The following is a 23,139-nucleotide window of genomic DNA, read 5'->3' on the forward strand; positions in this document are numbered from 1 at the left end:
TAATTAATCTTATTTAACTTCTATCACAAAAACACAATACGTTTGTTAAAAAAAACATTTATTCAAAAAGTATATCTTGTTCTTTGCAACCAGTTTTAATCAATGACTAGCTGAGGCTTGACAGAATAAAGCATAATCTGTAGAAAAGTTACATTTTTACAATCTGAGGCAATGAGTAGAAATTTATGAAATGTGAAAATATTTCAACTTGTTTACAATTGATTTACAATAAACTTTTTTTTCCAAAATTGGGGGTTGTAAAATAAATCACTTGGAATTGAAAAATATATATTTTAGTTGTCTTATGGGTATTCGTTGTGAGTCCTTGGCTTTTGAAGAGCAAGTAACAAAATACTGAAAGTTCATGCTCAATAATCCAGGTACAAAAAAATCTAACAAAGTTACGTCAGGTCATCTGGACCGCTTCAGTTGATGAAGTTCTTTGGATGAAGGATGATGCGTTTCAACAAAAAAAATAAAAACCTGTCCAGATGACCTGACTTAGTTGGGATTTTTTTTACCTGGCTTATTGAGGATTAACTTTGACGTTTTTAACCAGTTTGGCTGCCTCAGAGGAGTTGACGGGGGAGAGGGCGGGCCCCAGAAACCATCTTATCACCATCAAACTGGTTGGCCCATTATGTGTGCGCTGCCTGTGGGACTGAGTTTATTGTGGCTCCTGGGACTGACAAAGTCTGGATGAAGGACGAAATGTCTCGGCAATAAAAAAAAAAAAAAAACTGTCCAGATGACCTGACTTAACTTTGTCTAACAAAATACTCCTTACAACAATAAATACAAAAGATTAAAAGAACCACAAATATTAAAATGTGCAAAATAAAACCCGCCAAGCCCCCAGTCAACACTGAATGTACCAAATAAGCTCCAAAAGCTCTGCAGTCGTGCAGGTTCATCTCCTACACAGTTCAAGAACAAGCCAGCCCCTGCACACGAACGTTTCATCCAGTATTTAGCCTTTAAAAGACTAATCTCCAAATTATTGAGTTCGTGTCTTGGTATTTACAATCCTTAGTGTACATGAGCAGGGCAGAAAGATTAGGCAAACTTGTGGTCCATCGCTAAGCGACTGCAGTCAGATTTCCTCAGATGTTAAGAATAATGTTCCTTGTCGTGCCAAGTCGTCATCCATGGCTTCCTCTCCGGTTTGTCCCAGTTACCATTCCGTGTGTTTACCGCTCTGTCGTCCCGCCTGATCCGAACTGCGCTGTAACTGGGAACCTCGTCTCTGAATTTGGCACGCTTAAAAAAGCCACACTGCAGAGAAATAAAAGGAAAAAAATATATTATTTCTAGGGGGAGGGGAGCTTTTCAAAAGCCTTCAAAGAAAGCAAAGCAGATGGAGATATCTGTCGTTAGTCCGTCTCAAAGGTGCCAAAATGCTATGAATCCATTGTGCGCTGCAGATGAGCCATCTGTGCACCTCTATGGAGAAAGGAAACATTTTAATACCCCAGTTTTAAAATGTAGTGTAAAAAAACCTTCACATCAAGTGACCGAATGTGCAGCAGCAATAAGACAAACTAGAAGAAATCAATGAAAAGCAGAATTTCTTTGAAGCAATAAGTAACTCAGTGATTGCTGATCAGCCGGCACCTCCCTTTGGCCATGCAAGTGTACCGATACACACATGGATCATGTGTGGAAAAATCTTCAAGGCTTCATTTCTTTTGCATAGTCATTAAGCTTCTAAATTAGTAATTGTATCAGAGAGCCACCCACTGCTTGCAAAAAACCCAGAAAGCAGCACTTGTGTAGCAGGAAGGAGCAAGACGGGGGGGAAAAGGTTGATTCCTGGCAGATCGTTATTTTACCCTCTCACTTTTTTTATGCATTTGATGTCAGCTTCTCTTTTTCTGATGGATCCTCTTTATTCTTTTTCCCAAAGACTCCACACTGAGGAAAGGAAATCGATTAGAAAATGCGAGTGATCACCGACGCGTGCACCTGCAGTTCTGCTATTGGTGCATACAGAACAGGAGTCCAACCATTTCAAACGTTTTCCCAGTGAACATGCTTCCTATATCTATGCATGTTTGTATCTGGTGTTCCTACCTTCCAAAGGAGGAACGCCAACAGGCCCAGCAGCAACAGTCCGAACAGGATGGACAGCACGATGATCCACCACGGTACTCCTCCATACTGAGCAGCACGCATCTCTGGAAACACAGTGAGTCTCACCTGGAGAACACAAAGAGCAGAACAGAAATGTAAAATAAATTGGTTTCAAAATGTCAGGCAGTAACAGGTCAATATATTTACGGAGCCACAAGTGTTTGGTGGGTGTCTCCTGATAAAATATAAGATAGAAGTGACTACCGGTAGATTAATTTTAAAATGCACAGATATCCTGTCTTCTCGATTTCAAACAAAAGTCACAAAATAGCTGAAAAACTGAGTTATAGCTGTTTGTGTTGGCTAAAGTCAATTAGAGGTGGCAGCCATCTTCAAGCAGCTTGTATAAAACGATTTTTGATTTAAAAGAAATGCAAATGTTGCTGTATTCACAATCCTGTTTGTATTTGAGCACCTGGAAATAATAAATCATATCTTGAAATGACCACAGTTAAACATTTAGATACAGGGACTAAAGCTATATATATATATATATATATATATATACATACACACATACATACATGTCCATAGTCAAAGTACACTCACTGTATATTGTTCTCTAATGAAGTGTTCAAGTTGTAAGAAGACTACCTGCACAACTTAGACCTCTGTATGTACAGATACTAAATGAAAAACAAAAAGTTAAAAATAAAATGTACATTTCCATCCCACTCTGTCTGCCAGGGCAGAATCAGTGGTGGCTGTGCACGTGTGGGGTGGTGGGTCTCTGCTCCGACTGCGATGCCGAGCGCTCTGAGCTCGCTCAGGACAGGAAGCGTAGAATAATTGGTGCTTTCTCCTGCAGTCTCTCGCAGAGTTGCGAACACTGCTTGCACCCGGGAGCACCGTACAGCAGAAAGCATGACCCGCCCTGCTCTGCTCCGATTGGCTAAAACTGTAGCTTTAATTCGCTTTATTTGCTGAAAGCATCATCACTTTAATCCTTGTATAATTAAATTAGAGAGACTTCAACAAAAAAAATTTGTTTTTTTCTGTCTTTTTGTTTTTTCTCCTCGTCATGTTTACAGTTGACAGAAATCCTACATCATTTACATAGAGATCATACACTGAATTATCATTTAGAACTTTTTGTATAAAACTTAAATAAGAAAAAAAAAATAATGTTTCTGTTTTGGATCCAGCAGGGTCACATAAATGTTCTTTTTTAAATACCTCAGTTTCAGCATTCGTCAGTACTGTGTTCTTCACTGTGCTGTCAACGTGCAGCGACGCCTTCACCACCACCTCCACGTGGTGCAACTCTGAAAATTCCTGTAAAAAACAAAACATATTTAATAAGCGTTGAGGAAAATCAAAAATATTAAAATAAAATAAAAAAAGATCTAAATAGTCTTGCTTAAAACCATTTGTGTTAATGACAGAACATCAATGATTAGACAATTAAAAATAAAATGTGGAAAAAAGACATTAAAATACAATTTCATGTTTTATTCTTCACCATTTAAAGCTGGAAAACTACAACTACCAGCAAAATAAAATAATTAAAAATAATAATAATATATATATATATATATATATATATAGTTGTGTGCAAATTTGTTTTGTTTCAGGATGAGTTGCACATATCAAAATCCTCTCAAAAATCAAACAACACCTCTGGTTACTACCTCTATGAAAGTGCTGTTCCAAAGGCGAGAGTTGACAGTGATGATTGCGTTACTGTCCAGGCCCCCCAGGGGGCACTTTATTGTCTTACAGTTTGCTCCACCGCCACAAGACTGTCCACAAATAAAACCATGTTATGACTGGATTCAGCATTTACTGGGTAAAGATGCACATTAAAGTAAAAACAGCAAAAAAATAGGTTGTGTGTCGTTACCAAAATTTTAGATTTCTTTTTCTCAATTAAGCGTGAAATAGTGCCGTCGATCCCCTTCTGGCTGCTTCCTGCTGACCTCCTCGATCTGCTGTTAACTGGTTCCTTAAAGCAGAAAATGATTCATCACTGTCTGCACTTAGGTCAACATCCTTACTCGTCAAAAAAAAATCCTAAACATAAAACTGTTTAAACGTCTTTTAATATTTTAAATTAAAGGACTAGCATTCCCTGAAGGAATGCATATCGCCCGCTCACCCTCATGCCAGAGGTTTGCACTAAAACCATCTTATGATGAGAAAAGTTAGAGTTGTAGTCGTTTTGGTAAAACTTTGAAACTGACATTATTCACAATCTCATGCCATACTGAGAGATCTCGCAAGATGTGATGGTGTTCAGCGAATGTGCTGAGGACGACTCTCAGAGTTCCTCTTAGCTACTAATGCACCTAATTTTAACTGATTTTCAGTAAAAATTGGTACATTTGTAGCCATTTTGTGGGAGTTCTGCCCTGCCAGCTCCCTGCAGCCACATCTGAGCACCAATCAGCAGCACCTGAGGATCATCGGCTTGATGAGCAAGAGGAGCATAAAAGGCTGCAGAGGACATCCAGTCAGCGCTGGAGCATTATCTGTCAATGGTAGTTGTGTTCTAGTCTTTTACATGTGAGTTTAACTAATGAGTAATAGACTTTATACTCTTAGTGCTTTCAGTATAATCCCCGATGTCCTCCCGTTTTCTGGATTCTCCTCTGTGGACCTCAAGCTCTCCTGTGCCTCCTCAGCTGCCTCCACACCTTCCTACTACTCGCCTAACTCCTGCCTGGAACCATTGTTCAGACGCTCACCTTCTTTGCCCTGAAACCATTGGGTCACCTTTCCCTGCAACTGACTCGTATCCCTACTGGTTCCAGCTCCCTCCCTGGCACATTTGATGAATTATCACGTTGTAAATAAATACTGTAAACCTATTTGGAGTCTTGGTATCTGTTCTCTTCAGTTCTTGTATCTGGGTGTAGCTGCAATCATCACAATTTTTAGTAATCAAAAACTGAAATTTAAAGATATGATAGAACAACAACCACACATTAGTTTGTGCTCACTATATTAAGAGGGTTGATCTCCTCTTTTTGAGTGCACTTAAATTGTTCCACTCCTTTGGAGCTGATTTTCATCAGGTAGAGCAGCCACTTTCCATTCATCGTCTCCTTTGGCCACTCTATAACGAGGGTCACACTTCCGACGTCTGTCAGTCGCTTTCCCAGGTTAATAATCTGTAAAAACAGGATCATAGTTCCTTATCAGTTAATGGATTATTACTTATTTAAGTAGCAAATAAACATTTTTGGTTGAATGCTAAATTCAATACATGTTTGTGCATCAGAAAGACACGCAGCTTCCCTGTACTTACTCTGAACAAGTGTGTGATGGCACCGCCAATTTCGCTTTCAGTTTTCATGGCCGAATCACCTTTGACCTCTCCACTAAAGTAGATTTGAGATGGTTGGACTTGTCTGTGGGGAGGAAGGTGCACAGTTAGCGGTCTGAATCAGGGCATGTGTGTGTGTGTTTTCTGCACGCATGTGGATTTTCTTACCCTGATAGGGTCAGCTGCAACACGATGGCCACCTTCGCCTTTGCTTTGACGAGACTTAGATTCGGCTGGGTACTCGTCCTAGTAAATGTACATACAAGACTAACTCAAATACTCTGAAGGATTTATTAATGATATATTATACTTATATTAAAGAAGGTGTAATGCTATTAGTTGATTCACTGATATTTAATATGTTGGGATGGACGTTCTAACACTTACGTGTTTAACTGCAGGTTAATTTCCACTTCGGTGACACCAAGAGAGATACCAGCTGTACTCACAATTATGTAGAAGGTTGTCTGAATACACACACACAGTTTTTTTTCGAGCGTTAACAATGACAAGTGTATGAAAAAAGTTAAGTTAAAAAGTGTCAAATAGTTTTTTTTTTTCTCACTTTTGCGCCACCCTTGAAAGGATTTCCGAGCTCACACTCGGCACTAGAACCATTTGTATTTGCTTTACAGGAGACTGGCAGCTCCTGTAGTCAAGAGCACATCCCAATCAGAACCAGGTACTCATAAGTGAGTGACAGCGTGTCAGGGACTTACATTAACTGAAACACGGTAAGCAGAGTAGGTCAAGGAGTTGGGAAAGTTTATGATCACCAACGCTTCATATGCATCATCTTTATCCAGATTGGTTACCGTGACCTCCAAGGCAATGTCCTTTTGGGTGCTGAGTGAGATCACCGGCACGCCATTCTCCCTATAAAAAGACTGAATTATACATCTGTATTTTGACAAGTCTTACAAAGTTATTTTAGAAACCTCCTCTAGTGTATGATTGTGTGTGTGTGCTCTTACAGTGGTAATGGAGTGAACGTATCTTCATCAGTGGTCCTGTAGCCGTAGCGATATTTCACCTGCAGGTTGCTTTCACACACGTCGTCACTGCCACACCCCTCTTTCAAGAATCCCACCTACCAACATGTCGACAGTTCTATATTTATGATCTATATCTATAATAATAATTAATCTATACTTAGACGTGCATGTAAATAAAAACACAATGCAAAGCTTACAAGCCCAGATTTAATTTCCAATAGAACACAGTTAAAACTCTAATGCGTAAAGAAACTAGAGAATATTTTGGAAAAAGTAAGGTTATATTGAAATTTATGGCAGCAGCACACATCAATATTGTGGGTAGAGGGCCATGTTTCCCTCTGTGAATTATCTCTTCTATTAACAACAGTGAGTAAGCATCTAGAAACTGAGGAGAGCAGCTGCTGGAGTTTTTGGAGGGACATTTTTATCAATGTTTCCTTTAGCTGATCCATGGTCGATGTAAACAACACTTCTGTTCCATTATTGTCTGATGTAGGATTATAGCTATTTAACAAGCCTAGGTCTTTGCTGGATTTTTTTTTTCTTTCATGATGCTTTAAATGTTTTCAATTGGTGAGAAGTGTGTGGACTCCTGGCAGGTCATCTCAGCACCTGGACGTTTCTATTACAAAGCCATGCGGTTGTTATGAATGCAGTATAATGTTTAGTACTTGCGGAAATATTCAAGTCCTTCTCTGAAAAAGACGTCATCTGTAAGAGAACATATGTTCTAAAATGTATATACTTTTCTGCATAGATATTGCCTTTACAGATGAGTAAGCTGCCTGTGAAATAGGCATTAATGCACACCCATACCATCAGAGAGGCAGGTTTTTGAACAGTGTGCAACCATAGTTTCTAAAAAGAATGTCAAATTTCTAATCCTCTGACCACAGAACAGTTTTCTTCTTTGCCTCAGTCCATTTTAGCTGAGCTTTGGACCAGAGAAGACGGCAGCATTTAGAGCTATGATTTTCTCTTTGCATTACAGACTTTAACTGCATTTGTGCAAAGCACAGCAAACTGGGTTTATAAACACTTATTTGTCGAAGTGTTCCTGAGTCCATGCAGTGATGTCCATAACAAAACAAGACCTGTTTTTAATGCCTTAAGAGCCTGAAGGTCGTGGGCATCCAATACTGACTTTCAGCGGAGTCCTTAGTTTAGAAATTACTGCAGAGACTTTACATATTTGGATGATATTATGGACTGTAGATGGTGAGATATTCAAATTCTTACAAATTTTCTGTTGAGAAACAATATTCTGAAATTGTTACACTATTTCTAGACCACAAGTTTCCACAGACTGGTGAACCTCTGCCCATTTTTACTTCTGAGAGAACCAGTTTCTCTGAAGTGTTCTTTTCCTCTTGCTGACCTGTTGCAAATTAATTAAACCTTAAATTAACCTAATTAGTTGTCAAATGTTCTTCCAGCTGTATTTTATTCATTCCATTATATTTTAGTCTTTTTGTTCTCGTCTCCAACTTGTTTCAAATGTTGCAGCAACAAAATAAAAAATACACTTTTTTCCTAAAAATTAAACAATGTCTTACTTTAAACTTTTTATGTGTATTTTTGTTCCATTAATAATACAATGTGTTCATGAGATTTGCAAATCTCTGCATTCTGTATTTACTTACATTTTACATTATATCTCAACTATTTTTTTTTTAATTAGAGTTGTACTTTTTGAATAGGGAGAGTGAAAACACATTTACAGTGACATTGACGTGTTTTACAAACACACCTTTTCTCGAGTTTTCATTTGATCTTTGGCGTCCAGGACAGGTGAGAGTTGAGCGGTGGAGCTCTGTCTGCGTTTACGTTGAGCATCCTGGATGTTCACGGACACGTCAATGGGGATTGCACGTAGCTTGTCTTTAATATTTTCCTGTAGGATGAAAAGAATCACACAAAATCTATCACAACTACACAAACAAGACACTTTTAGATCCAAATAATGCTAAAAAATAGGAATACCTGCAAGACAAGCTTTTGTGTGACACATTCTTTCTTTCCTTTTTCCTTCATGACAATGATACCACTGGACTTATACTGATCAGAACCAGAAGGCTCTGTGAAAAATGCCCTGGGTATGAGGCCATTCTTCCTGTGATCTGCATCCACCTCAAGAGAGTATTTTACAGCTTGATGGGAGAGAAGAAGCGACACAGTGCAAGACAAAGCAATAAATGAGAGTGGCTGCTAGTTACTAGATGGAGTTGACTTCTGATTTGGTGTGAGTGGAAAAATAAAAATTTATTTAACTCAGACAGTTTTTCGCTTTAGAAAAAGTACTCAAGAGTAAATATTACTCAGCTTACTCAGTGTAGGAGTGTAGCTGTTTGGAGTTGCATCATAGTAGAAGCACGCTTTCACTTCCAAGCTGGAGAAACAATTAGAGACAAAATTAGCATGTTTGCTTTTAAACTAAATATCGATAAAGGTTTAAAATTTGAAAACAAACACTAAGTAAAATATTATATTGGTATATTCTATAATAACGTCATGATATACAGTGACACAATGATTAAATGTAACCCAGTTTGTCTCGAAATCTTTCAGTGTTTCCCCTTTTTAGGGGTCACCACAACAAACTGTAATTAGTTTGGACCTCTAGTGTCCAGACACAAGCATAAAGGCCATTATCGTACTTTCAGTGATGTTTATGGTCAATATTACTGTATTTAGCTAATTTAAAAACAAATCTTGTATGAACGACTAGTATTTAAAATAAGCTGGAAGATGGGCAAAAACAGAAAATGTGAAAGAAAAAAAAAGTCTTAAGAATAATTCAAAATAAGTTTTTTACAGCGCATATGGATGGTTTAATAAATGAGCATCTACTAATAGGATAGTTTTTGCAGAAAAATAGTGAAACTGTCAAACTTTAATAGAATATAACAATAAACGATGGTCTATCACCTCTTCAGAGTGGTATGAGTGCTAGAGTGCATTATGCTGTCAAAAGATTCAAGGAGTTGAGCTAAATCTCTGTTTGAATGCCAACATGTTGGATGCATGTGGTTTTCGATACCACACACAAAACTAAAATGTGACTAATAAATACATCATCGACTCAGAACTTGTCATTCGAAGTAGCCCGCAACTCCATTCAAAAAGGTCAACTGAAGCTGTGCAACAAAGAGTCAAGTCTGCACAAAAACATATACAAGTTTTTTTCAAATTGTCAGAAAGAAAACGGAGACCCGTTGTATATAGTGTGAATATTTCAGTTCGCCTTGGAAAAACAAAAAACTAACAAAAGAAGCAAATGAACAAGATGTTGGATTTAAAGTGTCAAAGATCATCCAGAATCAACATCTAAAGAGAAGTCATTTTTTAATGGCTCATGAATAAAAAAAAAAAAGATGTTATCTAAATGGACTGTATTGTACTTATCTAGCACCTTTCCAGCCAACTAGGCTGCTCAAGCTGATTTACAACACAATGTGTCCTCATTTATCCATCCACATACACAATTAGCACTCTCTACAAAGCTAATCTGAATAAATGTTTCTGTGATTAAATCTGAGCTTTACATTGCATTCATACATAGATGGGGCACGTTAGCGCACCAAAGCGTTCAGTGTTATGCCAAGGGACACTTCCACATGTGACTGCACACTGTCAGGAATCAAACCTTTGATTCTCTCATAAGACAACTGCTCTAACCACTGAGTCAAAGCCATAATATGGGTTTGTATTAAAGAACTTCTACGAAATAAGTCATGGACAACAGACATACCAGACAGTGGTGCCACAGTTCTTGTTGCTCAGGTCGATTTTACTTGGTGTGAAAGAAATTTCCTTCTGGATGTTAACAACTGGCCGGGCTCTGGATATAAAGAGGTCAGTGAGCATCTCAGTAGAACACCAACAGAAGACTAGATTAATGCACTAACTCGCTCACCTGTAGACAAAAACAGAGTCTGAAAGGGATCCGATAGCCAGGTCTGGATAGGAGTTCCCATCCAGGTCCATATTGGCTGCCAAAGCGTATCCAAACAACTTCACTCCCATAGAGTTACCAGAAAGCACCTACAGCAGGAAAAACACAACATTTAGTCTGGAGTGAGTGATCTAGATCATGTATGATCTTTGGCTTATTTTTTTTTTATACTTTTAGGACAATATTCATAGGATAAAAATTACATCTTGTAAGAGCATTTTGTAAACAAAAGCCAGCACGGTGGATAAATGGACAAACAATACTATAAAAGAGGATCAGAACTAAGGATCCAAACTTCTGATAAAACCTTTAGGCAATAAAATAAAAATAAATTATTTTTTAAATTATGACATTAAGGCTAAAAATACATCTGTTTTTGTTGGATGTAACTTGGGCAAGAAGAAACTTTTTAAATCACACAGAAGTAAGCCCACACTTAAACTGGACATTTTTTAAGTGTCATTTACCCCTCCATCCCATATTATCGCTACAGCAAGTTCTGGGTCTGCCTTAAGGTTTCTTTCTTTAGCGGTATGTCCAAATTCACCTCCCAAGTAAGGTGTCCGGTGCAAACCAAGTTTTCACTTTAGCTGTACAAAGACTCTTTGCAGGGAGCTTAAAACCTTGTTTTACTCCCATACCTCCAACAAGACACATTAAGGGACCATCGTTGTAGCAAACAACCATGTCAAAAAGTCGATTGGATACATAAAGACTGGTTAGGCAAATTACTTGAAATTCCCAAACACCTTCAAGTGTCCTTGCAAGGGTAAAGAACTGGTCCAGTGTTCCAGTATCAGGACAAAAACACATTGCTCCTGATCTATTCAAGGTTCAACTATCTGCAAGACCCTTCGCTCCAGCACCCTTGCACAGACTGTCTAAGAAAACTAAAAAAGGGGCCAGTCCATGTGTCTCAATGACCTCAGCCCCAGTGATAAGAAAGACTCTCCAGGCTCTTAGACCTCTACTTCCATTACAGATGGCATTTCATTTAGGATGATACTGGGGACCTCAAAGTGCCCCTTTCATCTCATGACTTCTGTCCATGTCAGCAGCATACTGTCCCCACTGTAGACTGTGTTAGCAAAGCACCACTTCCCCCAACTGGGTCACCTGACAGCTTCTCAGAATCTCTATAAAGCTGGCTCAGCTCACCCGATTATCTAAGACGTGGGTTGAGAGCTAAGGGCAGGATGATAAAACTGATCACCTCTTCTGCTTCACAGTCTCTCTCTCAAACTCCTCCTATACATGAATTTTTGTTTCTTCAACTGTCTATGAAACAATGTGACCAGCCAGTACTGGTCAGGTGCTTCTGGATTCCCATTGGTCAACAAACTGTGAAGGACTCTCTCTTTGGTCTGCCAGTCTCCTTCACCTCAGATGTTCACCACCAGAGTTAGGACTTTTTAGTACAACAAGCAAATACTGCATTATAGCTGCAATTTCATACAGCCAGATTTGCAATGGTGGTCCAGTACGTGCCTCGGTAGAACTCCATGTCTCCTGCTTTACTGGGAATGCAGAAAAGATTCTGCCAAAAGTATGGAACTAAGTATGGTCAAAACTGTTTATCTTAAACCCATTTAAAAAACTGATAGCCTGCAGATTTGACAAAGTAAAATGTTACTATAGTCAAAAATTAGATTCTATGTTGTTATTGTACTAGTTTACATACTTGTGCAGCTTTTTTATCAATGTTTCCTTTAGCTGATCCATGGTAGATGTAAACAACACCGCTGTCTTCATAAGGAGCTCCCACTGCAAAATCTGACAGCAGGACAGTGTGGTTATACATGTTCTTAAAAGAGGGAATAATCCATACTAAAGCACTCGGGCATCCTTACCGTGGTAACCATCCTGATTAATATCGCCCAGGTTTTCCACAGTTAGGCCAAACATAGAGTCCAAAGGTCCATCTATTCTAGTAGGTTGGACTTGGTCCCATTTTCCACCTTTATTAAAATAGACGTAGATGGCTCCTCCAATTTCTCCATCCTTCTCAAAGTACTGAGGTGCTCCCACCACTATATCTTCCCACCTACCAAATGAAAGCACGACACACACTTGAGTGTACTGTACAGACAAAATAAAAATTATGACAGGACTTAAACTGTGTACGGTATGCGTCACCCAGCATCCTCACCCATCCCCATTAAGATCCAGCACAGTCACATCGTATCCAAAAGATGAGCCCAGTCCCTCCCCTTTCAGGGTGTACTCCTCTAACAAGATCCTGCTCGTCTCTTTGCCTTTCTTCAGAAGGACCACTGCTCCACTGAAGTATGCTCTGGGAGCTCCTGCCACTACGGTCAGCTGACCCTTCTTGGTCAAACTCTTTCCTGAGTCCAGAGAGAACCCTAAAAAAGCCAAAAGAAAGAGACCAAGAAATTATAACTTTCATCATCAGAGGATTGTCAGATGGCAAAACATATTTTTTGGGGGGTAATGAAGAAATTTACTTTTCATGACATATTAAGATTAAAAATGTTACCCATGTAGCTGTTAGAAGGGACAGGGACCAGGTTAGGGTTCTTATCAGTCTCATCTCCTGCTTCAAATGGTCCATCGTCAAATATTCCCATTTCCACAAAAGTGTCATTTTTTTGTTCCAAGCGTACCACACCTTGAAGAGGAGGGAATAGTTAAGATGATGTAACTAACAAAGGTGTGCTGTAACTACATGACACACATTTCTATACACAAAACTACCTTTCCAGTTGTAAGCTCCAGGAGCCGCGAAAATTAAGTAGTGAAAATCCTTGTCAAATGTAGCAGAGAGTCCTTGCTGACATGAACCAAACATCTCATGGCCTTTTGGACGGTTGTCACAAAAATGCCAGCTACCTCCATCTTCAGCTGACAGAGGATTGATAACTAAGTTCTGACTCAGCACATAGCAACGGCCGATGATGTCACGGGTTTCAAGGGGTGAGTCCACATTGTTTCGCCGCTGGTAACGATGGGCACAGGTCTATCCAAGAAAAATAATTACATAGCCAACGGAAAAAAAATAATAATGCATTTACAATGAAGATAACAAACAGGAATTAAAAAGACATTCTTACCAAAACCTTGCCTCCCGGCCCCTGACTGCTGACGGTCACCCCCAACCACTGATTGTCTTTGCTTTCTGTTTTAGAATTCTCTACAAAAGAAGACACACACGGATAGGAAAAATAAAAACAATGTAACGCCTGAAAACAAATTGTAATAAAAAATATAATTGGTCAATAGTTTTGCTCACCATTGTCATCAAAAACAACTCTTGTGCATGCAGAAGACGGTGAGCTCATTTCACATTTGTAGAGTCCTCCTGTTATTGCAGATCTCTGACCACGTAAGGCTTTTGCTCGTGGCGCTCCAACCAGCAACCTAAAACAAATGCACACGTGAACGCAGTCAGTTTGTATGCGTGCACATAATTTTATCACACATTCCAGGCCACTTGCCGCACAGCAGCCATAATTACACACCCAAATAAGCGTAAGCATCTGCCATTAAAGTCGTGCTTCATGTCCCTCACAGTCCAACGCATCAAAGACCCCTTTCAGGTTCTTCCTGTGGATGTCTGAACCAAAATTTGGCTTTATAACAAAACAAGAACACAGTAAAGTGCCACACCAAAGCTTTGATGATGAGCATCCACTTCTTCTTTTTGTGGCCGTCATCCCTAAAATGATGTTTACAACGACAAACCTCTATGCACTGTCCTCACTCTGTCCACATGTTCCAACTTCCTGTACCCCTCTGTTGACCTGTAGAGTTAACAGCATACTGTCTTTTCCTGATGAAATTAGCCAAAGCCATTTTTAGCTGGCAAACAAAGCAGCCTCTGATACACAAGACATCTGGGGGGTAATTTATTGAAAGACTGTATAGCAGAGCAAAGAGCTAAGGCCCAATGTGATCAGCAAGATTGCAGAAAAGACCGAACTTGTCCACTCTGCAAACTGTATTGGAAAGAAATGTTAAATTATGCAGCTAACTTCAGCAACAGAATAAATTATGATGATTACTTTGAATAGTGAGCAGGCGTGTGTGAAAACAGCAAAGGACTATAAATCTACTTTTGACGTGGAAAATATGGCATGTAGCCGGCACAGTTATGTGGAGTTTCTCAATGCAGCTGTTATGTATTTGAATGTGAATCTCCAACTAAATTTAATGTTTTCCAGACAAGTAACATGCATAGTAAACTCAAGAAGAGACCGTTTGCAAGACCAGTGTTCAATACTTATCCAAATTTTCACAAATGTAAAACCCTGACCAAGATTCTGAACCACAGAACCATAATTTGTGTCCTTACCCACCCAGGATGCATCCAATCAAGACTTTCTTTTAAATCTCAGAGGAAGTCAGTGGCACTTGAAATTTGATACTACAGAGTCTGGAGACATTTCAACACACCAATTTGTGTAAGTATGTGAACAGGAAAATAACAGTGTTTAACATTCTCTGAGATTATTTCTAAAAGATAAAAAAAATTAACCTGAGTTTTTTTGTTGTTTTTTGTGTGTGTGTGTGTTTCAAATGAAAGTTGAAAGATGAAAGAAAGAAAGTCAGGAGTATAGTTGAAAAAAAAAATCTGAGAAATAGAGCTTAATGCAAATGGGGTCTTTGGAGAAACGAACTTTCACACAGTATGCTCAAGCTCAGAATATGAGTTGTGAATGACTTTTTTTAAACCTCTATTTATGGTACATTTTCCAGTTATTCAACTGTCAATAATGGTGTACCACAAGGCTCACTCTCTTTACAATCTTCATAAATAATGTAGGTCAGAACATTCCTGACACATCTTTGTATTTCTGTCGATGATACAGTTGTTTATTGTTCTGCTAAAACAGTTGCTAACGTTTTCCAGCTTTTACAGTCTGCAAACGACATCATCAAGTAGGCCTGTCACAATAACAAATTTTGATGGGCAATTAATTGTCTCAGAAATTATTGCGATAAACGATAACATTGTTTGAAATTTGACAATAATTAGTAATTATTTTGGGCATCACGGTGGCGCAACTGGTAGAGCTGCTGCCTCTCAGCAAGCAGGTCCTTGGTTCAAACCCCGGTCCAGGTGGGTGGAGTTTGCATGTTCTCTCTGTGCATGTGTGGGTTTTCTCCAGGTGCTCCGGTTTCCTCCCACAAACCAAAAACATGCATGTTAGGCTGATTGGTAACTCTAAATTGTCCCTAGGTGTGAATGAGAAAGTGAATGGTTGTTTGTCTCGTTTGTCTCTATGTGGCCCTGTGATGGACTTGCGACCTGTCCAGGGTGTACCCCGCCCCTCGCACAGTGATTGCTGGACATGGGCACCCGTGACCCAAAATGGAATAAACGGGTAAAGATAATGGCTGGATGGATAGTAATTATTTTCAAATTTAAGAAGAAATGTTGTAATTTATTTTGGGTGCAGTACCTTTTTGACCACCGGATGGCAGTATAAAACTGTTTGAACAGAATGACAACTTTTTACACAAAGTAACGGGTTTCAACCGTGAATTTTGGAGCTTCGACAAGACGGAGGTTTTTTCCTGAGGTCGGCCTGTTAGCTTAGCTCGTAGCTTAGCTTCTCAGCTTAGCTGCATTTAACGATCCAAAAACGCAATTTTGGACAGTTAAAACAGATTTTAAAGAGAAAAGGAGGAGTCAGTGAAGAGCACTGGAGTTGGGCCTTTTGTCATCCAGTGTCTTCAGAAGAAAGAGAGAAACACAAAGAAACGATAAAGCCGATGAATGAAAATGAGGTTGATCATTTTCATCATGCAATTAACTGATTTATCGTTTATCGTGACAGACCTATCATCCAGTCAGATTTGTTCCATCTCAAACATGCTAAATGCTGATAAGACCAAAGGGATGTTGTTTTCAAACAAGAAGTCTGTACCATCAGTCCTTCCTCCTATTTTATCTATAAATTATATTCCTATTGAGTTTGTGGATTCTTACAAATACTTGGGAATCTTGGTCGATGTGCATCTCTCTTAAGCTGCATGTCAAAAACTTGATAAAGAAACTGAAATTAAAATTGAGCTTCATTTTCAGAAATAGATCTTGCTTACCAGTAACTTTGAATGCTAGGAAACGTCTTTTAGCTGCTACTTTCCTTCCGCCCATTGACTATGGTGACATTATTTATAGGAATGCTCCAGCAATTGCCTTGCAATTGTTGGATGCTGTCTATCACAGTGCGCTAAGATTCATAACTCTCTGTAACTATCGTACCCATCACTGCACCTTGTATTCACTGGTTAACTGGTCATCATTAACTTTATGCAGACTCTCACACTGGTACATTTTCATCTTTAAATCACTTCTCGGTCTGTTGCCTTTATACAGTATTTCTCCTCCTACATGTCACGTCATCAGTGCAGCTACAGCGTGCGCTCTCAATACATCATTACCTGCAGCTTCCCCTCAGTGCGGTCTGAGCTCTGCAAAAAGGCCTTTTCTTATTCTGCTCCTGTAACCTGGAACACTTTGCAAAAAGATCTGAAGCTGTCCACTTTGACCTCTTTAAGAGATTTTAAACAATTGTTGTTTCAATGCAAAAATCAACGCAGACATGTTTCTGTTTTTAGTATTTTACCTTGTTTCATAATGTAGCTGGATTTTGTTTTGTTTAATAGCACTACTTTTATTTGCTTTTTATTTTATATGCATTTCATGGCTGTTTATTGTTTTAGTGTACCTTATCTATGGTTTTGTCTACAACAGGCCTCTCCTGAAAACGAGTCCTCGTGACTCACTGACTAACCTGTATAAATAAAGGTTGAATTAATTAATTTATCCTGATTAGTCAATTGAAAACTCATTCTCATTTACAACAACAATCTGGCCAAGAGACAACTCTGAGCTACCACCAGATTGTATCTCAAAATCTGTAAAACTGAATGAGATCTGGATCAAGACAAACACTTAGACCGTGGCCCTTTAAACACACAGATCATCTCTGATGGTTTTGGGAAAAAAAACATCCTATTGGGAGAGGCGTTATGTTTTTGTAGTGGCAAACTTTCTTCTCGTATGGGCACAGACTGTTGCTCAGCATTGAGCTGTGGCACTTTATCAACTTCCAAATGAGTTGCAGATCCACAAGTTTGTGATGCAAGTGCCAACCCTTTCCCTCCATCCATCTGTCTGGACCGAGCCTGCTGATTCCAACTGGTTGAATCCTGCTTGTATTTGGTGCCCAGATGTAAAACTGATTTACGTTTCTTTCAGCATTCCTTAAACCATCACCCCTTTCTTCCCTTCAGCTCCTTTCACTTTGAAGTTGGATAACCTTAAATAACCCGAGGGAAGGGCAATATATCTTTATCAACTGCACACACCACATGCTAGCACACACCGTGCTAGGCTTCAGCACACATCATGGCCCCTCCCAGTCTCTTCCACTACTTAAGATGCCGACAAGTGTTTCTTTCTCCTTCCGTCTCCTCGTTTTACTACTTTTATAATCAAACACACACACATGCATTAACTGTCTCCCACATACAGTATTTCTCACACTGAGCTCAGTTTCTGAAACTCTCCCAGGTGTGTAAGTGCTGATTCATACTATGGTTTTCATGGTTTTTCTTGATATTTCTGCAATATGGCTACTTCTGTTATAGAACCTTTTACTGGTCATTTAAGTTACAGAATTGTATGCACTCCTATATTTGTTCCTATTTTTGGAATAAATATAAAACGATGCAAAAAATATTTGATACAGTAAAAAACCTAAAATTATTGTTTTAAATAAATGGTCTATTTGTTTACATTGTTGTTTAATCTTTTCAACTTGTCAGTTGCATAAATGAAACAAAATTTTATAGAAAAGCATTTCTGAATTGAAAATCAATTTTGAATCAAATCGTGACACCAAAAATCAGAATCGAATCGCCAGACACCGAGAGATTTGCACCCCTACTTCTGTTTACTTTGTGCTATGTTAACCATTCATACATCAACATGTTCAGCTCACTTACCAGATGGGTGTTCTGACTTCATACAAAAAAAGTTACTTTATTTCCGCATATTTTTCCTCAGAAATGCATTAAAATCTCTTCAGTTCCTTCAAAAACTTTTTCTTTGAAATCTGCTGCAGCAAACTTTCTTTCATTTCCTTAGCCTACTTTAGGATTTCACTACTGCTCAACCTATACCTTTAAAATAATTTGCTACTTTACTAGACTTTGTTGCTTTTATCTAGCGTTTTCTTACTTTTCAGTTTAGCTAGCATTTTGCTACTCTTAGCTTCTTAACTTATTTTTTGTTACTTTTAGCTTTTGATACTTTTAATAAGCCTTTTTTATTTTTAACTCTTTGCTACTACTAACTAGTACTTTGCTACTTTTAGCTTCAAGCTAGTATTTTTTTACTTTTGGCTTTTCACTAACTTATTGTTACATTTAGAGTTTAGCTAGTCTGATGCTACTTTTAGCTAGACTTTGTTGCTTTTAGCTAGCATTTTGTTACTTTTACAATTTAGCTAACATTTTACTGCTCTTAGCTTTAATTTATTTTATGTTACTTTTAGTTTTTTAACTCTTTGCTACTTCTAACTAGTATTTAGCTATGTTTAGCTCCAATTTGCTACTTTGTAGCTTTTAGTTAACCTTTTGCTGCTTTTAACTAGATTTTTGCTACTTTTGGCTTTGTGCTAGCATTTAGCTACTTTTACCTCCATTTGTTATTTGTAGTTTTTATTTAACCTTTTGTTCCTTTTAACTAGATGTTTGCTACTTTTGGCTTTAGCTTTAGATTTATATCAGCTATATATTTTTTACTTTTAGCTTTTAACCAACTTATTGTTAAATTTAGATTTTAGCTAGTCTTTTGCTACTTTTAGCTAGACTTTGTTGCTTTTAGCTAGCATTTTGCTACTTTTAGTTTCATAATCAATTTTTTGTTACTTTTAGCTTTTGATACTTTTAATAAGCCTTTTATTACTTAGAACGTTTAACTTACATTTAATACTTTTAGCTTTTTAACTCTTTGCTACTTCTAGTATTTAGCTACTTTTAGCTCCATTTTGTTACTTGTAGCTTTTAATTAACATTTTGCTGCTTTTAACTAGACTTTTGCTACTTTTTATTCTCTGTTTTTTATATCTTGTGCGATTCCTTGTGCATGTTTCTTTGTCCTGAAACTCTGGCACAACAATTTCCTGCGGGATCAATAAAGTTTTCCATCTTATCTTTTGAGTTTAAGCTAGCATTTAGCTGCTTTTAGCTTCTAACTAGTATTTTTTCATTTAAGCTTTTAACTATTGTTACATTTAGATTTTAGCTAGCATTTTACTTCTTTTTAGCTAGTATTTTACTCATGGTAGCTTTTAGCTAGTGTTGTGCTTCTTTTAGTTTCAACAACTCAGTTTTAGCTTCTACAGCAAATTTCAGCACAGCATTCACGTTGCATTTCCACAGCAAATGCTTTCTAGTTTTTACTTGTCCTCCTCCTCCCTTCTCTCCCCTTTTTGAATTTTGTGCTTTCCCAAAAGATTTTGTTGTACCGGTACATACAGCTCAATCTAGCATTAATTAAAGAGCTCAGAATGCTGCAGAGTCACAGATCGCAGGCGCAAACATGTACTCATGCATGTACAGGTTCTGCCCAGCCCTGGAGGTGCCAGTACAACACTTCAGGACAAAAACAGCAGAACATACAATTCTGACTAAAAGTTGGCATGAATGATTGGCACAGGAAGGGTTGTGACTCACTGTGCACACCCAGCTGTAACACGCTCACACTTTGGCACAAATGTTGCAAAAGACTTTACAGAACCCTCTCAAAGTAACAATGAAATACTAAAAAGACAGCAGGCACAAGTTAACTCTTTGTTTTTTCTTCTTCTGCCTCAGGTTAGGAATGTATCAGGCAGCACACTTTTCACAACATCGTTCCAGATGACTGGCAACAAGGCAACGCCTCGATGCTGAGCCACAGCTAGCATCAGCATCATTAAAACCCAACAAACAGGCAGTAAAACTAACACACATCTACAAGTTGTATGCATGCACATGCATTCGTAAAAACCTATTCATTTCCCATTGTGAGATCATTTATTGGCAGATGCTGATTGCACTTAAGGTTATATAAAAACAGTAATTTGACTTGAAAATAACTTTACACAGACTCCTAGCTGTTGTTTCTCTGTTCACTGGATCCAATTGTGCTTTTTGTCTCATATTTAATTTTACATCTTGAAGCAGTTGCAGCTTGTACCGATCGTCATGTGTCTTTCATTTAGCCACAGCGTAGAAAAAGAATACAAACTGAACTGTAGAACTGTAAAATATAAACTGTTTAGTTTAATTGTTGCAAATTGAGGGTTGTATAACTCATAGTTTGCACAGGATGAATTTCACTGTTGTGACTTTCAGGTATGAGCTGAACGAACACATTCTGTTTATGAACATGAGATTCTATTAAAGCACAGGAGCCTGAGCATCTTTCTGTAAAAAAAAACAAAAAAACAACTAAAAAACATATTATTTAGTTTAGTGTTTGATCTCCATTATACTTTCATTTTCAGAGTCAGAGTCAGAGTCAGAGTTTCTTTATTGTCATTCGCACCTCATGTGGTACATGTGGTGGAGCGAAATTATGTACACAGGGTCCCAGTTACATCCAACAATAAAATGTATAAGAAAAACAGTAATAACATCTAAGATATGAACTAAGAAAAACATCAACTAAATATACACTAAGCACTCATAACATAAAACATTGAACATCAGCACAAACATGAACATGAGTCTGTGAGCAGATGTGCACGCATGAACACATCAACATTGAAACAGATCAGCAGCAACATGAAACAGATCAGCAGCAACATGATATGGTTTTTCACAGTGATTATTCTAGTTAGAGATTCATGAGTCTAACAGCCTCAGGGTAGAAGCTGTTCCTCAGTCTAGTGGTTCTACACTTAATGCTCCTTAACCTCCTTCCTGAGGGGAGTGGGGCAAAAAGTGTGTGTGCTGGGTGGGTGGGGTCCTTCATGATGCAGGTGGCCCTCTTCCTGCATCTGGAGGTGTAGATGTCTGTGATGGTGGGGAGACTGATTCCAACAGATTTCTGTGCAGCCTTCACCACTCTCTGCAAAGCTTTTCTTTTCTTTATTTTGTCTGCATTTATGGAGATGTCCAAAAACTGCAAGCAATAACTTGCAATTGTTACAAACATTATCTGTTTTCAGAAAAATAACTTCAACTCCTAAAAGTTTATCTAAAATAAGTCATTATTTTAATGTTAACAATAATGTAATGTTTGACTTAAGACAGACATTTTACAATATTAACACATTTACTAAAGTTAAGAGTTTTAACAAATTCCTTAACATGTTCATTGTGCACTGACAAAAATAAACAGTTCAACTGAGGTTATTTATAAAATTAAAGGCCAGAATTTTAGACTAAGATCATTTTATGTTAAGAAATGAAATAAACGAGTTGTAGCCATTTAGGTCATACCTTGAAAATACTGTATTATGTCCCAATCCCATTTTAAAATGTTAGATGTCATGCTCAGAGTATGTGTTGTGAATGACACTCAGCTACTACCACACTAAATGTGAGCACAATTAGCCTACTGTAAAATGACTGGATTGGACTTTTAGTGTTTTCTAAGGTCAGTTGGTCAGGTCCTGTGACTGCCAACTTGATTTGGATTGGCTCCAAAATCAACAAGTTGTAAAAGTAAATTATCATTTTATGGAAGTTTCACAATATTCATCAAGTGGTTTATCAGATATTGTGCTAACAGAGGAACAGATCGATAATGTAAACTTTTTAAAATAAAATCTTGTAAACTTTTTTTAGTGCTTCAAGCAGGGCTTAATTTGTAAACCAATTGATGCCGGAACACAAGGGGGGGTCCGTGGGCCCTCCCCCAGAAAATTTGGAATAAAAGAGATGCCATTTCTTGCATTCTGGTGTATTTTAACAGGTTGTTAAACATCTGTAAACATTTGATTAAACTGATTAAAAACAGATCTCTCTTGTAAATGAGTCCTCGAGGCTCAATGAGACCAACAACCTATATAAATACAGGTTGAATTGAAATTATTATTTTAGAGAGCAGTGAATGGAGCAACTCCGATTCTGTCGGGCACAGCTGAGCGAGGTGAAGCTGACACCCCACCCACGTCAAAAAGTCCAGTAAATACAATGAGTGGTTAATGCTAAGTTGGTGCTGGTTTGTGCCGTTAAAATGTTCGTTTGTGCTGCTTTGGTTTCTGAGACACAGCTGAAGGTGGATGAAGACACTTCATCCCTGCGGAACATGCGGTCAGCGTTTCTGCTGGCAGCAGCGTGTGCACGACCTGTTGCGCCTGCTGCAGCAGTAACATCCACTCCATAGACATGGACAACATCTCCTATCGTTGTATTTTTAATACATAATCAAAATAAAAATGGGTAATGACTTTTATGAGCTGAGATATAAGCTGCTGGATCCGAACAAACAGTTGCCGGAACACACAAGGTGAAAATGAGGGAGTTCCTGGATTTTGTTCCGGCAGGATCCAGCTCAAATTAATCACTGGCTTCAAGTATGTGTTGGGGATGAGTCTCAACTACTACCACACAAAACTTGAGCTCAATGATGTAAACTTGACTGACTTAAAGCCTTTTTTTCCTGTTTTAGATGGTCATGGTCACCATTTTAAATAGTGCTAGTAGCTCTAAAAGTTAATCAGTTGTAGATGCACATCGGGCTATTTAACAAAAATGCTGGGGGGGGGGGGGGGGGGGGGGGGGGGCGAGTTTTTTGAAGACAAAGAGGCGGGGGG

General features: G+C 38.3%; 1 protein-coding gene across 1 annotated transcript in view; it reads right to left on the reverse strand.

Moving 5' to 3' along the window:
- Positions 1 to 463: 463 nt before the first annotated feature.
- Positions 464 to 23,139, reverse strand: part of LOC119415152 (integrin alpha-6) — a 23,967-nt gene continuing 1,291 nt past the window's right edge. The window contains exons 2-25 of the mRNA XM_037682300.1: positions 13,605 to 13,732; positions 13,426 to 13,505; positions 13,070 to 13,331; positions 12,852 to 12,983; positions 12,504 to 12,717; positions 12,205 to 12,398; positions 12,036 to 12,127; positions 10,316 to 10,443; positions 10,151 to 10,240; positions 8,727 to 8,788; positions 8,383 to 8,549; positions 8,150 to 8,293; positions 6,376 to 6,491; positions 6,121 to 6,277; positions 5,967 to 6,050; positions 5,789 to 5,868; positions 5,570 to 5,647; positions 5,384 to 5,486; positions 5,076 to 5,246; positions 3,977 to 4,078; positions 3,765 to 3,875; positions 3,310 to 3,408; positions 2,074 to 2,199; positions 464 to 1,275 (exon numbers count right to left, since the gene is read on the reverse strand). Coding sequence (XP_037538228.1) covers positions 1,111 to 1,275; positions 2,074 to 2,199; positions 3,310 to 3,408; positions 3,765 to 3,875; positions 3,977 to 4,078; positions 5,076 to 5,246; positions 5,384 to 5,486; positions 5,570 to 5,647; positions 5,789 to 5,868; positions 5,967 to 6,050; positions 6,121 to 6,277; positions 6,376 to 6,491; positions 8,150 to 8,293; positions 8,383 to 8,549; positions 8,727 to 8,788; positions 10,151 to 10,240; positions 10,316 to 10,443; positions 12,036 to 12,127; positions 12,205 to 12,398; positions 12,504 to 12,717; positions 12,852 to 12,983; positions 13,070 to 13,331; positions 13,426 to 13,505; positions 13,605 to 13,732 — 3,085 coding nt within the window. The 3' untranslated portion in view covers positions 464 to 1,110. The remainder of the gene's footprint in view (positions 1,276 to 2,073; positions 2,200 to 3,309; positions 3,409 to 3,764; positions 3,876 to 3,976; positions 4,079 to 5,075; positions 5,247 to 5,383; positions 5,487 to 5,569; positions 5,648 to 5,788; positions 5,869 to 5,966; positions 6,051 to 6,120; positions 6,278 to 6,375; positions 6,492 to 8,149; positions 8,294 to 8,382; positions 8,550 to 8,726; positions 8,789 to 10,150; positions 10,241 to 10,315; positions 10,444 to 12,035; positions 12,128 to 12,204; positions 12,399 to 12,503; positions 12,718 to 12,851; positions 12,984 to 13,069; positions 13,332 to 13,425; positions 13,506 to 13,604; positions 13,733 to 23,139) is intronic.

This window comes from Nematolebias whitei, chromosome 9 (genome assembly GCF_014905685.2).
Source record: "Nematolebias whitei isolate Nwh7 chromosome 9, NemWhi1, whole genome shotgun sequence".
Classification (NCBI taxonomy): Eukaryota; Metazoa; Chordata; class Actinopteri; order Cyprinodontiformes; family Rivulidae; genus Nematolebias; species Nematolebias whitei.